The sequence below is a fragment of the Pteropus medius genome, unplaced genomic scaffold, assembly GCF_902729225.1.
Source record: "Pteropus medius unplaced genomic scaffold, Ma_sr-lr_union100, whole genome shotgun sequence".
Lineage (NCBI taxonomy): Eukaryota > Metazoa > Chordata > Mammalia > Chiroptera > Pteropodidae > Pteropus > Pteropus medius.
The window spans coordinates 867,538-883,803 of record NW_024350921.1 but is presented as its reverse complement, the minus strand read 5'-3'; the positions used below and the strand labels follow the sequence as shown (position 1 = coordinate 883,803).

Below are 16,266 nucleotides of genomic sequence, written 5' to 3'. Positions count from 1 at the left end.
TTGAATAAGAATCACATGTGATACATTCCCAATTTCTTTAATGAGAACATAGCATTAAAAAACATGGTGCAGGGCAGACTTTCAACAAACATTGGTCAAGTAAAATCAAAACTCATGGTGTGACAAAATATGACTCCACAAATGCATATTTTTAAATCGGAAATAATTGAATTGTTAAGGAAAAAAACCTAAAATCCAGGCTACCAAGAGAGTTTTCTTTCCCACCATATATTTGGTATAAAGATAAACTAATGAAATTGTACAATAAAATCTCATTATCTAATAATCCAAATATACTTCTTAAGAGGTGGCTATGAACAAATCTCTTGCCTAGGTCCCAGTTCCACTCCTCGATCCTCCAACCTTGCTTTTCCATATTCTTTCCTCCTTTACCCCTACTGCATACCCCTACTGCACTTCTTCATTCCCACATCCGACTCTGTACTTATCTCCCTTATATCTCCGCTTTGTCTTTCTCTACTTCTTCCATTCTCCATCTGTCCACCAAAATTTAATAATTTTGTTAGTCCCATGCTCCTCCTATACATTTAGGTGGAATATAAAAAGTTATAAAAAGGAAGCTTGGAAAATGCAAAAACATATGTTCTTTATGATGGCCATAATATTTGCAGATTCTAGAAATTCTTCGAATTTAGTACATCTCAAACAGAGGTCATCACCAGCTAGATAAAGAACCACCTTCCACAGATCATGCACAACTAAAATTTGAAAGTCATTCTTGGCAACAGTTTTTCTCTCACCCTCTTCAAATTATCAATCACCAAGTCAAACTAATTTTACTTCTTAACATTTCTCAGTCTGTGCCTCTTTCATTACCCCTAAACCTTCGATTTTCTACTCTCTACTCTTTCCCTAGGCACTCTCATTGGCATCCACCTCTTCGAACAGCATTTAAAGGCCAGTGACATTGTAAGCTGAATCTGCAGCACTTTTTCTAAGCTCCAGACCCACAGAGACCAAGGCCAACTCCATATTTCCACGTGAGCGCCTCAAGAGCACCAAGAACTCAACTTAGCCATGACAAAACCCATGATCTCACTCCTAAATTGTTCTCCAAAGTTATCTTATTTCATTGAATAGTATTACCATCCAGTTAGTTGTATATGCCCAAAGGCAAAGCTTTCTTGACCTTGCCACATCCCTAACCCCAGATTCAGTCCAACACTAAGACCTGTGGGTTTTACCTCCTAAAATGCCTCAAATCCATCCACATCGCTCCATCTTCAGTGCCATCATGTTGCCTGTGCCTACCCGATGTCTCACCTGCATTGCTGCACTTGTCTACTAACCACTACTGCTATCTCTATAGAGATCATTCTATGCACAGCAGCCACAGTGAGTTTCCAGAAACGTAAGTCACATCATGCTACTGTCCTGCTCTCAAACCCTCTGGCCGCTTCCCATTGTTCTTAGGATAAAATTTGTACTCCTCACTTTGGATTGCATGTTCTTCCTCAATGTTGGCCCTTAGCTACTTCTCCAACATCATTTCCTGCCATGATCTCCCTTAGTCAGCATTGCTCCAGTCGACCTGTCTGCTTTCCATCCTTCAGACATACTATGCATGGTCTGTCTTGACACAGGGTCTTCGCTTTGGTTGTACCCTCAGTCTCAAAAAGCTCACCCATTCCATTTCTCAGTTAATGCTTCCTGACTGTCAGTATCACTATTATCAGGAATCTTTCACTGAACCATTGTCTTCTCAACAGGTCCTTGTGTCTTGATATCCTATTTTCCTTTCTTTCATTGCATTAATCTCTTTGGTAATTGCTCACTAGTAGATTATTTGATTAATCTCTGCCTCCCTCCCTGCTCAGACTTCAAAGCTCCATCAGAGCAGTAGTCATGGGCTGTCTTCCCCACCACCATGTTCTCTCTGCTTAGCATAGGACCTGGTCTTGGGCACTCAGTAAAGCATCACTAAATGACTGCCTAAAGAAGAATCCTTACCACTTCCATCAAAGTTTAGATTTTCAGCACTCTTCTGGATGTTGCAGCAGCTGCCTGAGTGACCTCCAGGCCTCTGGATCCCTTTCAACGCCTGCTCAAACCATCTCAAGGCTGAGCTCACCCATCCCAAGTGCAGGTTTGTCACTTTGTGCTTGTACCCATTCCAGGGCTCTTTGGTGCTGCATGATAAAGCCTGCATATAAAGGGTCCCCTTGACCCTGACCCAGTTTGATTCTATGGCCTCAGCTTCCACCATGCCTCACTTCATATTGATGCTCTAACCAGATTCATTTTAGATCCATCATCAACTACAATGGCAGACACATCTACGCTTTGCCTTATAGTATTTTCTCTGCCCCTCTTCACTCTTCTTTATTTCTGTAACTCCTGCTCATCCTTTAAAATTCAGCTGAGAGACATTTTCTCTTGAAAGCCTTCAAGACTCTTTACTCTTTAGTAGCCTGTGGCTACTTCTGATTCTTTTCCTGCTCCTATAACTGTCTCTAACTCTATCCTTACTACACAATATTAAAATGATCCATTTATATCTCTAGCTCTTCCACCACTAGGCAGAAGAAACCATGTTTTTTCTTTTTAATTACCAGGTTCTAACAATTTTGGCATATAATAGATCATAAATAAATGTTTATTGCAATGATGTGAAATGTAGACTACTGGAATCAGTGACCTCTTGAGGTCTTATTCTTCATTTTGCCTTTGAAATTTCTCCTTTCCAAGAATTTCCTCAGCTCCTGATAAAACTAGAGCAAGGTAGGAGTCAGTCATCCAGTTCATATGTGGATCTGTGCTTAACAGAGGCCATGAGCCGAGTTGATGTCAGGGGTTCACTTTCTGTGCATGAGACACAGAAAGTGCCCACTTACAGGATTATAGCAGTTAGCAAAATCCCAAAGCATAAGTCATAAATCTAATGCAATTAATTTTCATAACTATGGGTCCCCAGGTGGAAAACAGGAAGCCATCCATGCTGAACACATCCCCTAAAAGAGCCACATCATCAAGAAATCGCTAAGTATCCCCCAGCACGTGAAGTCTGACAGAAATTAGTGACAAACATAAAGGTCCAAGTAGAAGACATACTCAGCCTTAAGTTCTTTCCACTTAGATAAGTGAATATAGAAAACAACCCTCTACTGGGAAAAAAGCAAAAGGCAACATAGCAGGAACTCCTTGTTGAATGGGTTCAGAAAACGTTTGCCTGGGCCCTGAAGGCCCAAGTTTTGGCCCTGTTTCTGTGACTAACCAGTTTTGTAAGCATCAATAAGTCTGTCCCTCCTGGATCTCTGTAAAATTAATAGCTTGAGCTAAATTATTTCCAAGGTTTCTTCTACCTCTAAGATTCTGCTTTCAAATCTCCAGCACACATATTTAAGAACTAAAATTCCATGAGCATTGGACACACTGCAGCACCTGAGCCAAGGGAAGGCAAAGCTGGAATGGTCCACTGAAATAGCCATGGTAGTGAAGGCTGAGGAAAATAAAGCGATATTCATAATATTCACCATTTACTGAATATCTAGACTTGGCCAGGCACCCCAATGGCTACTCTACATACGTGATCTCACTTAATTTTCATAAATAAACCAAGAGTTTTGAATCTTCTGTTTTTTCAGATGAGGAAACTAAACCACCTGTGCCCTTTTGCCTCCCTCTTTGGCCCCTCTGATTCTAATAACGGCAACTTCCAGAACCCGCTAACCTTCAGGAAAATCGAGATCAAAAATCATTTCTCTCAAAGTCAGAGAGCCATCTCACGCAAAGCCAAGAGAAAGCCAGGCAATGGAGCTAAGCACTTACTGGTGTTCACAGAAATCCTGTTGAAAATATTGTACCGTGTCCCTGCATGTGTCAGTCTGGCTTGGCATGCATAGTTCCCTCTGTCCTCTGCCGAGACATTGTTCACAGAAAGCTTTTTTCCCCAAGGAGCAAACCGCTCTCCTTTAATCTCTTTACAGTCCTAAAAACCAAAAAAGAAATCAATTCAGAGTATTTGGGGTATCAGTTTCATTCCTAGTTAGCACCATCTTACCACTGTGAAGAGATGCAAGGAAGCACTTTGGTCCCTATAATCTAACTAAAGAAAATATTTATTTATTTATTTATTTATTTATTTATTTATTCATTCATTCATTCATTCATTCATTCATTCATTTATATACACATATACAATTGACAAAGAATTTTTAACAGACGAAAATGAGTGACGTAAATATTAAGTTTATAGGAGTTGAATGGACAGAGGCCTACTCAGGCTGGAAGGAAGACTTCATAGGGGAGGACTGAGACTGGGGCTTAAAGGGGTCTGGTAGAAGGATGTCAGCAGACAGGAAAGTCCTCCACCTACAGGGGTCCAGCTGTCCCAAAGACCACCATCTAATGGCACCATGCCCGTTGGCCAAGACAGCAAGTGTAAGGTGGCTTCCGCTGTATTACAGGCCCAATCACACCTGCACCTATCAAGGGTCAGAGTCTACAGAAATCCAAAATAACTCATCACCATAGTCAAAGTATGCTGGCCAGGCTTACAGACTGCAGATGTCATGTCACTTCTCACGTCTCGCATGCTTCCACTGCATCAACAAGGAAATAGCCTTACGCCGACTGAACTTGAAGACTGGTTAGTCTTGGCAATGTCGTTCTAATTTGTCATCCTCAGCAATCTCCCAGAGGGCAAGCATCAGCATTCATCTGTCCTGTCCTGGCAGAAGCACACACTCTCATGCTAATCACCACTTCTTCCATCTCACAGGCCCACTTCTGAACTCTGTCTCCAATCTTTTCCCTTTCTTCAGGAAGCTCCACTCTACAGGGTGACTTCTTGGATAATTGAGTCATTTTAAGCCCTACTTTTTGTTAGCATTGTGAGAGACTCCGGTCATGCAGGAATAAGATGCTGTTCCTATCTTCAAACGCTCACAGTCATTATAACAGAGAAGACAAACACACAAACCCCTAACATAAATAAAGATTTAATTGTCCAAGTTCTGAGCGGTCCCCTCACTGAGTCAGCCACAATTCAGCATAAGACCTCATTCTCTGCAATTGTGTTAACAAATCTATCTCGAAAGGTGAAAATAATGCCAGAACAAGCATTTGCTTACTTATGATGTGAACTACTACTTTCTAGAAGTCTTACATTATTTCTCTATAAGTACCCTAGATGGAAAACTAAATTATAACCAGACAATTGCTTACCAAATGGAATGGGAATTACTAATAAGAGCCAGATGTGAGAAGGCATCAGACTCTGATAATGCGATGTTCCTTCTTCAGAGAAAGAACAAGCAAAAAGTTTAAATCTTTGGACTATGGAAACCTCTTCCCTGGACAAGCTTGGGTCAGTACAGTCTCTGGGCCTCCCTTTCTGTGTTTCCATTGCTGATCAGTACTCTTTCTCATTGACTAATTCTTTCTTTCCAGATGCACAGATATTTAATCATATTAAAGTTTAGCCTTGCTGGTTTAAGAGCCATCTATTCTTTTATAATAGCGAGGATGGCCTCTACTGTAATCTACTTGAGCACTATTTTAGAGTTTAAATTCTCAGGTTTTAATTTTTATTTAAAATTTTGTGGGTGATATCTCACTAACAAGATTTAAAATTAAAATATTAACAATAACAGCAGCCAACATTCGAATGTGTTTTATATTTCAAGCACCAAGTAGAACACTCCTAGCCCAGCATGTACAATGATTCTGAGACATAAAATAACCCACAGCATTCTAAGTTAGAGTGACTATAGGAGAGTGATGGAGATGAAACCAGTGAGGTAGCCAGAAGGCCAGTCATAAAAAATAAAAAATAAATAAAAGAATAAAAATAAAAACACGAAAGGGGGATAAACATCTGAAGCTTTTTAAGCAAAAGAATAAGTTGACTAAATTTGTTTTTGAGAATTATCCATCTGGTTGTTGTGTGGGAAAAGATTAAAGATGGGGCATTCTAAAAAATAGGAAATGATTTAAGAAGTTACTCCCATAAACTTTTCCCCATAAGGCTAAATAAAGCGTGAAATAAGGCAAGACAGTGGGGATAGTGAGAAGGGAACACAAAAACAATAATTTTAAGCAATTCCAATCCACATAATTTAGTGACAAATTTGGAATATGGAGAAAGAACAGGACTTCTGATAAAAAGTGTTTCTAAACATGGTGACTTTGGCGAGTTGCATGGATTGAAATATCTAAGTAGAATATGTGGTATGTTGTTGGACAGTATCCGGAGGTTGAGCGACAGATCCAAGTGGCAGAGAGTTGGGAGCCATCTGTATATGGATGGTTCTATGAGCCATCCATTTAGATGAAATTGAAGCAAAATTAGAAGATGACCATGACTGAAAATGACACCCCAAAATCTAAGACCCAAATATAGAATATGAGAATCCAGTGATGATTACTAAGGAAGGGATAGGATAGGGGAAAACAGAGATAAAGAATGAATATGTCTCAGCTAGAAAGAAGAAGGAATTCTTAGCTGACGGGAACATCCAGCAGTGGTGGATGCTACAAGGAGATCAAAATCAGGGTTGATCAAAATGAATGTCATATTTGGCAGCTGGAAAGCCAGTAGTAACCTCAGGAAGTATAGATTCAGCATAGTGATGGGGTACAAATCATGTATTAAGGAGTAATTTGGAATTAAAAAAAAAATGGAGACATGCATGCTTTTCTAGGTGTGAATACTTTACTACCTGTAAAAATGGATGTTTTAGTACCTGAACCTTCAATTTCAAGTACCACCTTTACTCCCGTCACCTTAATTCTCTCAGCCACAATCTGGACTTTGTCATTGTCCATAACTACTATGTCTCCAAATTCTTAAAAACAGAGCCACCATTCTGCTATAACTTGTTATTATTCCACCTCTTCCATTCCTTTATTTTCACAGAATAATAACAATATCTAATAATTGTTTATTAAGTAATTACTATGTACCCACACTGAACAAAATGCTTAGTGCATAGATTATTTCATTTAATCTTCAAAACTCTATGGGCCATATCTCTCAGACTAGAGTTAGTCACAGAAAACAAAAAGCATTCTATATCAGGCAGAAAAGGATTCAATACAAGATATTAGATGCCTACAAAATCTTAAGAAGTACTCACAGAGTGAGATCTAGTCCAGAACCACACTGCAAAACTAGCTCATGTGATAGCTGCTCCCTCTACCACAATCATGACAATGAAAATTAAGATTCTTAAATACACCACTCTCAAGTCAGAGACCAAGAGTTGCCACTTATGCAACTGTAGTGTGAAGTCATGCCACATCTGGTAGAGCCACACCAACAAATAAATCGGAAGACAGATGCACTGCTTTGCAGCTCTCACAAACCTAGGGACTGGACCCCAAAACATCACTGCAAACAATTCCCATTGTCATGTTGTCCAGTAGAAAAAAGCAGGAAGATCCACCATCCTCACTTCAGATTTTCAGTGAAACCAGCTGGAGAAACAGAATCACATCCAGGACCGCAGCTGCAGGCAACTCTGGAAAACGTAGAGTGTTTTTTCAGTTGTTTCGATATTATTTTCTAGCTTTACAGCCTCTCTAGTATAAAGAGGCTCACCATGGATAGTGAGTGTCTATTCACCATATCCATTGTATTTTTCTTACCTGAACTTTCTATTCATCTACCCACTTCTTTTTTAAAATCTTAATTTGAATCGGTCCCCTTAATTCTTTATTTTCTCCTAATTTCCAGTTTCCTTCAGGCGTTATTTCCTTTCCTACCCAACCTAAACTTGTGTGGCCATCTTTTTAATCAGCGCCACTTCCAATCAGCTCTGTAGCCCTTTAGCTTTCCAGCATGTTCATGCTGCAACACCACCAACCCACGTCAACCCCACCATCCCTCTCTTGTAGCCAGACAAGCACTACAAGAAACAGTCATTTAAACAGGGGTCTTGGCACCACTACAAGTTCATGGTCTTCACCTTACAAATTCTTTGCATCTCCTACAACTCTCTCTCTCCTATTCGCTATGTTGCTTTTTCAAATTTTCCACATAACATCTTTTGATTAACAGAGGAAATGGGGGCCATCAAGAACAAGTACCCTCCACTTAACTCTCCTCCTGTTTTCCCTCATTCTATTAGTTCTACTTCATACCTTTTTTAAAACAGTCCCCATTTCTGAACTAAATTTCTGAAACAGCCTACATGGTCATCATGCCACCATTCTCAAGCCCTTCCAATTTATTCACTATAACGCCTACATGAAGACTTTACCAAAATGAAAAGTTGATCGTGTCATGATCCTGATGATGTAATGGGCTGTTAAAATACTGTAAGTGGGGAAAAGGCTATGTATAGGTCAGCATACAGGGTCATCTACTTCTTAACATCACCGTGGTCCACTCTTACGTGTACCCTACACTCTCACCAGTGCCACTCAAACACCATTCTCTTTCTCCCTAACACCTTTTCACATACCGTTTTCTTGAATTTTCATCCTTCCTTCCTTTCCCCAGGTTAACTGCTGTTCATTCTTAAAGCACAGTTCAAAAGTCACTTCCTCCAGGAAGCATTTCTCAGACATTCCTAGTGACTAATCTACTTTTGCCTTTTTTTGTGTTTACCTCATGCTATAATAAAAAATTTAGTTTTCTTGTTGGCTTCCTCTGGTGAGCCTCTTTTGAAGGCAGGGACTCTTTTTCAATATTACATCACCGGTGCCAGGCAGATAATAGGCTCTAAATATTTTGAGAATGTATTCTAACCCTCCCATCTTACAAATGGAAACACTGAGGCCCCAAGAGTGACTCAAGAGAATTAGTTAGTGGAAAAACAGAGCCATAACTGGGGTCACTGAATCTGAGCAGGTAAGCACTTTCAGAATGATGCTTCCTCCTTATATTGCTTGCTTCCTAGCTTCCGCTTATCTTCTCAAGCTGAGTGGTTCCTTTAAAAATAAGGATGTCTGAGGCTTACCCATGAATAGTCTGATTCAGTTAGTGGAGGGTGAGTCTGAGCATCCACTATTTTAAAAGGTCCATAAGGTAAAATCCAATGCCCACTTAGGTCTGATAATCACAGCTCTGAGTCCATCTTCAAGTCTTACAGAAATTGAAATTTATATTAAATAATGATAAAGATTATAACACTTCCTACGTTGCTAATAATCACCCAGCCCCTCAAAGTCTTATCATGCTGGAAAAAGAAAGAATAGATTTTATCCTCAGAATAGTAGTCTTAAGGCTTGAAGAGCCTTCTGAAATCATGTAATCTAAACCCTCATTTTATAAGTGAGAAAATTAAGACTCAAAACATCTATATCTTGACACTGGGGTAGCGGCAGAGTTACTTCTAAAATTCTACCTCTCCACAAATGACAAATGCTTTCTTATCTAAGACCATAATAGGTCCAAGTCAGGAGGAAAAAAATTCCAGGAAAAAATTCCTACTGTCAAGACCCTAATGGGATATAATAATGGTGCCAGGAGGTGGAAGTTGTGAAGCTGTAAGGTGGGAGAGGGAATGCCTGAGAAATAGAGCCTAAAGAAGCCACTGGAGGAATATGTGACTCTATATCCTAAGAAGTCCAAAGCTGAGGTGATGCCACAGTCAAAGCCAATTGAGACTGAGCAGACTGTGGTCTGGAAATTAAAACCTTCTGAACAAAACAGGAATATCGTTAATAATTAAACTGTAGTGAGAGTCAATGCTAAGAAGAAAATAATGAGATAGAGTATGTAAGGTGCATTTTATATGTCCTGACACATGATAGGCATTAAATGAATATCTGTTATGTAATTTTGTTCATTGACTTAATAGTTGATAATAAAAGGAAAAATATTGGGAAGTAGAAAGAACTTGGAGGCAGTACGTATTTACTGAACATTCCCTAAATACTAGGTATTATTGTCACAAGTCGGGAAGGCACGGGTGGTGGCTATAAAGTTTCTAACAATGTCTTTGAAATGTTCATCAAGATGAGTTTTTCATTAATGGAAAATGAGGTTTTTAGCACTAACTATCCTAAATATTTCTGAGGGTGAGGACTGATAGATTGATAAGACAGCACTCTTGATAGATCTATGGCTTATGGGACAAAAGTTAGGGTTGGAGCCTGCCAAGGAGGAATAGCCTCGATGAACTCTCAGGCCTTCAGTTGGGATCTTAAATGACCACAGAGTTTGGCTGAATCCCTAAACAAACAGCCCTAAAAGAGACCGAATCAATCATAATTTAAAAGTATCTTTTGATCACTGACTGAATTAATTTAATACACTTAACTAGCCAAGCGAAGGTAAATCCTCAATTCAGGAATATTGTAATATATGGAGCCTCAAATGAACTCTACAGTTTTGCAAATTCAATGTTTGGCACTCAAGCAATAACTCAAAAATAACCAATTCTGTAAGGAGATAAGACAATGTGATCCCAACCTAAGAGAATTGGCAAATACATGGGGAAATCTAGTGATGGAATTATCAGACACCGACTCTATAATAGTTGTCTTCAATTTGGTTTAGAAACTCAATGATAAGATTTAGAAATTCAACTGTGTATATAAACTACACAAAAGAACAAATAAATATTCTAAGATTAAAAATGCTAATAACTAAAATTAAGAAGTAAACTGATGAGTTTAATAGAAGATGAAACCAAGCTGAAGATAAAAGTAGCAACTGGAAAACAGGTCAGAAAGAAATATTTCATCAAAGCATATACACACAAAATAATTGAAAATAAAAAAATTCATGAAATATAGAAAATGTTTTTTTAAAGATCAAACATATATTCTTTTGTAGTTCCAAAAGAAGATGAAAGTAAAGTAAAAGCTATGTTGGAAGAACTAATGACAGAATATAATGATGGAAGGGGGAAGACATCAAGCCACAATTTCAACATTACAAAGCACATTTAGAATATATAATAAGAAATTAACAATTCAACTTGCCATAGTAAAACTCCTGAAACCCAAAGACATGGAGAGAATTCTAAAAATATTCAGAGAAAAATACCTATTGCCTTGAAAGAACAAAAGAGCTATTTACAAGATCATAAAAGAGATGACCCTGTTCACATATCATGAGAAAAAATGGACTTTATAAGACAGTGGTGTAATATGTTCAAAGTGTTAAAAGAAAATAAATGCCAGCCCATCAAAATTATCTTACAAAAATTAAGGTGAAATGAAGACTTTTTCAGACAAACAAAATGAAATAATTCATAAGAAAACTCATACCAAGGGAATTTTTGAGTAATACTAGTCAGGCAGAAAAAAATTATTCTACACGGAAGCTCAGAAATACAGGGTAGAATGAAGAACAAGGCCAAGATTAAATATAAAAGAATAATGAGTGAGCATAGTAATAATATCTAGTGGTGTTTAAAATATATAAATCAATAACTACAACAGCATATAAGCCAAAGGATTGCTAAATGGAGTTAAAGGATTCTAAGATACTTACTTTGTTTAGGAAGTATTAAAAGTACTAATTTGTATTAGACTTTAATAAGTCAAGTATGAATGTTATGTGTAAAATAATCAGTAAAATAACTGTTGAAAATGCATACTATCAAACTATCAGAATAATATATATATATATATATTTCATTGATTCAAAATAAGGGAAAAAATATAGAACACACCATAATAAATAGAAAATATATGTTTAATGATAGATTTAAACCCAACATATCAGTAATCACATTAAATATACTGGCTGAATATTCCAAGTAAAGGGTAAAAATTGTCAGCCCCAATTTTTTTAAATCTGAATATATGCTACTTTTAGCAGACATACCTTAAAATATAAAAATACAAAAAGCTTGAAAGTATAAAAATAGAAAAAGATTCAGTATGCAAGCACCTACCACAAGAAAATTGAGGTAGCTTTATTATTACCAAAGAAAGGTAAACATCAAGGCAAAAGGCCTTAAGAGATAAAGATGGATGCTTTATTACACTAAAAGTTTCGGTGGGAAAATAAGTGCATTCTAAATATTTCTGTAATTAATAATATAATCTCAAAAATATAATGCAACATTGATAGAATCAGAAGAAATAATAGAAAAATCTACAATCACACTAGGTTATTTTAACATATCTAAGTAACTAAAAAATTCAAGGGTTGGGAGGAGCAGATTTGTAAATTTGAGTAACACAATTAACAAACCCAAACTGCAGTATTTTGAATATACATGAGACAGTTACAAAAGCTAAACATATGCTAAGCCATAAAGCCAGTCTCATCAAATTTCAAAGTATTTAAAATATATAAAGTGGTTTCTCTGATACAGCATAATTAACAAACAGAAAAGTAATTTTTTTAAAAAATGCTGTATTTAAAGTAGGCAATTCTTTAAAATTATTAAGAGTTCAAAGAAGAAATAATAGCAGAAATTGGAAAATACCTTTAACTGAATGATGAGAATATATCAAAACTGTAGAAAGCAGCTAAAACTGAGTTTAAAGGAAAATGACAACTTTAAATGCATGTAATGAAAAAGAAGTAAGGTTTATAATTAATGATCAAAGACTCTATTTCATAAAATTAATAAAATAACAGCAAATTAAAAAGAAAAAACAGAGGGGAAAAAACTACATAAAAGCAGAAGTTAATGAACCAGAAAACTAATAAAATACAAGGTTAACGAAGCACTTTGAAAAGACTGTTGAAGTTGATAAATCCCTGGCAAGAGTAATCAACAAAATAAAAGAAAAATGGAAATATACGACACTGGCAGTGAAAAAGGAGACATTACTGCAAATCCTACAAACATTAAAAAGGTAATAGGATTATATTTTGAAGAGTTTTATCTCAATAATTAAAAATTATATAGATAAAATGAAAATTTCTAAATAAGCACAATGTGCTAAATCTGCTACAAGAAGAAAGAGGAAATCTGAGTAATTCTATAATTTAAGGACTGAACCTGTAATTTAAAAACCTTCCCTCAAAGTTCCAATCTTACATAACTTTACTACTAAACTCTAAAAGCATGTAAAATAAAAAATAAAGCTAACCTTAAACATTTCTAGAAGAAAGTAACAATTACTTCCCAACTTATCCTTCATATCCTTCATATCACAATCTGACAAGGACAAAGCAAGAAGCAAAAGTTATACACCAATCTCTCTATGATGTAGATGAAAAAAGAAATCCTAGACAAAATATTTGCAAGCCACATCTGGCACTATATAAAAAGGGTTACATACCAATTTAGGTGATTCCAGGAAGGGTATAACATTTAAAAACCAATTCTTATGTTTCAATACAGTAACAGATTAAGAAACAGTAACAGTAAAAGAAAAATCATATAATAAATGGAAAAGGCATTTGATAAAATTTAATATTTATTCATAATAAAAATCCAAACAAACTCTGAGAACTTCCTTAATATAATAAAGGCCTTTCAATCCTGAAACAAACATCACACCTAACAGGAAAATATTGAAAGCTTAAAATAACAGATGCTATTATTGTCAGTTCCCAAGTGGCGATAACGCTGTAGTAGATTGGTAACACTGGAGCTGTAATACCTTCTAGAATGTTCTGGAGGTCCTAGCTTGTGCAATACGGTTGAAAGAAAACATAAATGTTAAAAAGATAGGAAAGCAGAAAATAAAACTGTCAGTAATCTACAAATAACATTATTGTGTCTGCATGATATCCAAAATAATCTATAGATCAACCATTAGAATAAATAAATGAAATTACCATGTTTGCTAGATACAACAATACACAAAAGATAAATTGTATTTCTATATGCCAGCAACAAACAGAATATAAAAATATAAAAACCATACTATTGCAGCAGCATCAGAAAACATTAATTTTCTAAAAATAGATCTAACAGAAAACATGTAAGATAACTACATAGAAAATTATACAACATTGTTGTGAGAAATTAGAGAAAAGCAAATGTAGGGATAGATCATGTTTATAGTTTAGAAGGCTCAAAAATGTAAAGATATCAATCTTTGCCAAATTTATCAATAGATATACCACAACCACTATGAAAAACCAAACTATTATTTTTTGTGAAATTTACACACTGATTCTAAAATTTATGTGAAACTTTATAATGCCACAAATAACAAGATAATGATCCACAGATAACAACCCAAAAGAGAACTAAGTGAGAAAAGTAATTTTACTGGGTATCGAGACTGACCTATAAATTCCATGCAATTCCAGTCGAGGTTCTCACAATGTTATTGCGAACGTTAATAAGCTGATTACAAAATATATGTAACTGCAGTGTAATTAGAATAGCCAAGGCAACACTGAGGAAGAAGAAAAAGCTACAGGACTTAAACAAAACTGATAAGACTTACCTGACACCCTAATAATCAATACAAGATAAGAAATAAAATAATGGAACAGTACAGAGAGTTCAGAAACGGATCCACAGGCAAATAACAATTTGATTTAAATCAGAGTTGGCATGCAAAGCAATGGAGAAAAGATAAGTAAACTATAAATCCAAACAGAAAAAAAATAAAATTTGATTCTACCTATTATCACACATTTAAAAATCAATCAAAAAAGAGAAAACAATGAAAATTATAGATTACATAACAAAATATCTTGTCACCTGATGGTAGGACAGAAAGCACTAATCAAAGGAAAAATTAAGAAACTAGACTACAATTATGAAGACATCCCATTACAAGAACAAAAAGGCATGCCACAGCCTCTAGAAGAATATGTGCAACATATACATATAACTAACAATTACTCATATCCAGCTATATAAAGAACTACTACAACTCAATGAGAAATACACAAGACCAGAAACTAGCAAACTACACTGGGCCAAATCTGGTTCACTGCCTGTTTTTATAAATAAAATGTTATTGGAACGCAACCACACACATTTATTTCACTTACATCTTGCCTATAGCTGTTTTCACTCTACCCAAACAGAGTTGAGTAGTTTCAACAGAGGCCATCTGGCCCGCAAGCCTAAAATATTCACTGCTTGGCTCTTTACAGAAAAAGTTTGGAAACCCCTGGACAGGGCAAATAAATATAAAAGCAGGCAAGATACTTTAGGAGGCACATAATTATACATATACAAAAACATATACATATACATATACATATACACATACATATACACATATACATGCATATCCAAAATGTAAAGGAGAAATATTAACTGAAGCCAAAATGAGATACAATTCCCCAGCTGTCCAAGCTAAAAAGACTGATCATATCCTGTGTTGTCAGATATCTGAAGCAAACTAACTCTTACACACTGCAGCTGTCGCAGTAAATTGGCACGATTGCTTTGACCATATTCCCTATGACCTAACCAGTTCACTCTTATGTAAATGTTTCACTGAAATGCATGGATATGTGAACCAAAATATATATACAAGAATGTTCATAGCAGCTTTATTCCTAATAGCCAAAAATCAGAAATAGTTCAAATGTCTGATAATAATAATAAAGCAATACTGTTCAACAACAAAAATGCATTAACAAGAGTGACCTGCAACAGCATAGGCGATTCTCACGAGTTTACTACTGAGCCAAGGAAGCCAGACACAAAATGCTACATACAATATGACTAAGTTTCAATAAAGTTCATAAACTGGCAAAACTAATCTATAACACTGTAAGTCAGGAGAGTGGTTATTCGGGGGAGTAGAGGGACATAGTTTTTGGAAGATGGCAGAAACAGCCTTCCTGCGATTCTGGCAAGATATTTTAGTTCTTAACCTTGGTGGACAGGTAATTAAAAGATGTGTTTACTTTTTGATAATTCATCAAGCTTGTCCACTTATTAGTCATGTATTTTCTATATATATATATGCTACACTTCAAGGAAAAAAATTTAATGCATGTCAAGCACTGGTATCCATAATATAGAAATATATGAAATCTCCTACAAGTCAGTAAGAAAATGATAAGAAAATGAAAAAAGAAATACAGTAAAAGATATGAGTAGCAGTTTAGAAAGGATTCAGAAAAATGGCCCATAAAGATATGACAAAACAAAATAAAAAAATTGGTCAGTCTCACTAATAATTAAGAAAAAATAGAGAAAGAGAAATTAGGGGGATCATTTTATAAACTATATAAATGTCTAACCAATGTACTATATACTTGAAACTATTAAAATAAAATTTAAAAAATGAAAAAAAAAGAAAAAGAAAACTAAAATAACAGTAAGGTAACATTTCATGTTCATCAAAATTATATGAAAAAAAATTAAGTCTGACAATTCAAAGTGCTACACAAGGTTTTAGGGAATCCAGAATAGTGTTGGTAGAATATAAAAATAATATAAATTCTTTAGAGCAATT

At 35.8% G+C, this 16,266-nt stretch overlaps 1 protein-coding gene across 4 annotated transcripts in view; it reads right to left on the bottom strand.

Moving 5' to 3' along the window:
- IL1RL2 (interleukin 1 receptor like 2) overlaps window positions 1-16,266 on the bottom strand; it is a 39,161-nt gene that overhangs the window by 17,149 nt on the left and 5,746 nt on the right. For all 4 annotated transcript variants that reach the window (XM_039840110.1, XM_039840113.1, XM_039840112.1 and 1 more), the window contains one exon: window positions 3,790-3,949. In XM_039840110.1, the coding sequence (XP_039696044.1) occupies window positions 3,790-3,949 (160 nt within the window). The remainder of the gene's footprint in view (window positions 1-3,789; window positions 3,950-16,266) is intronic.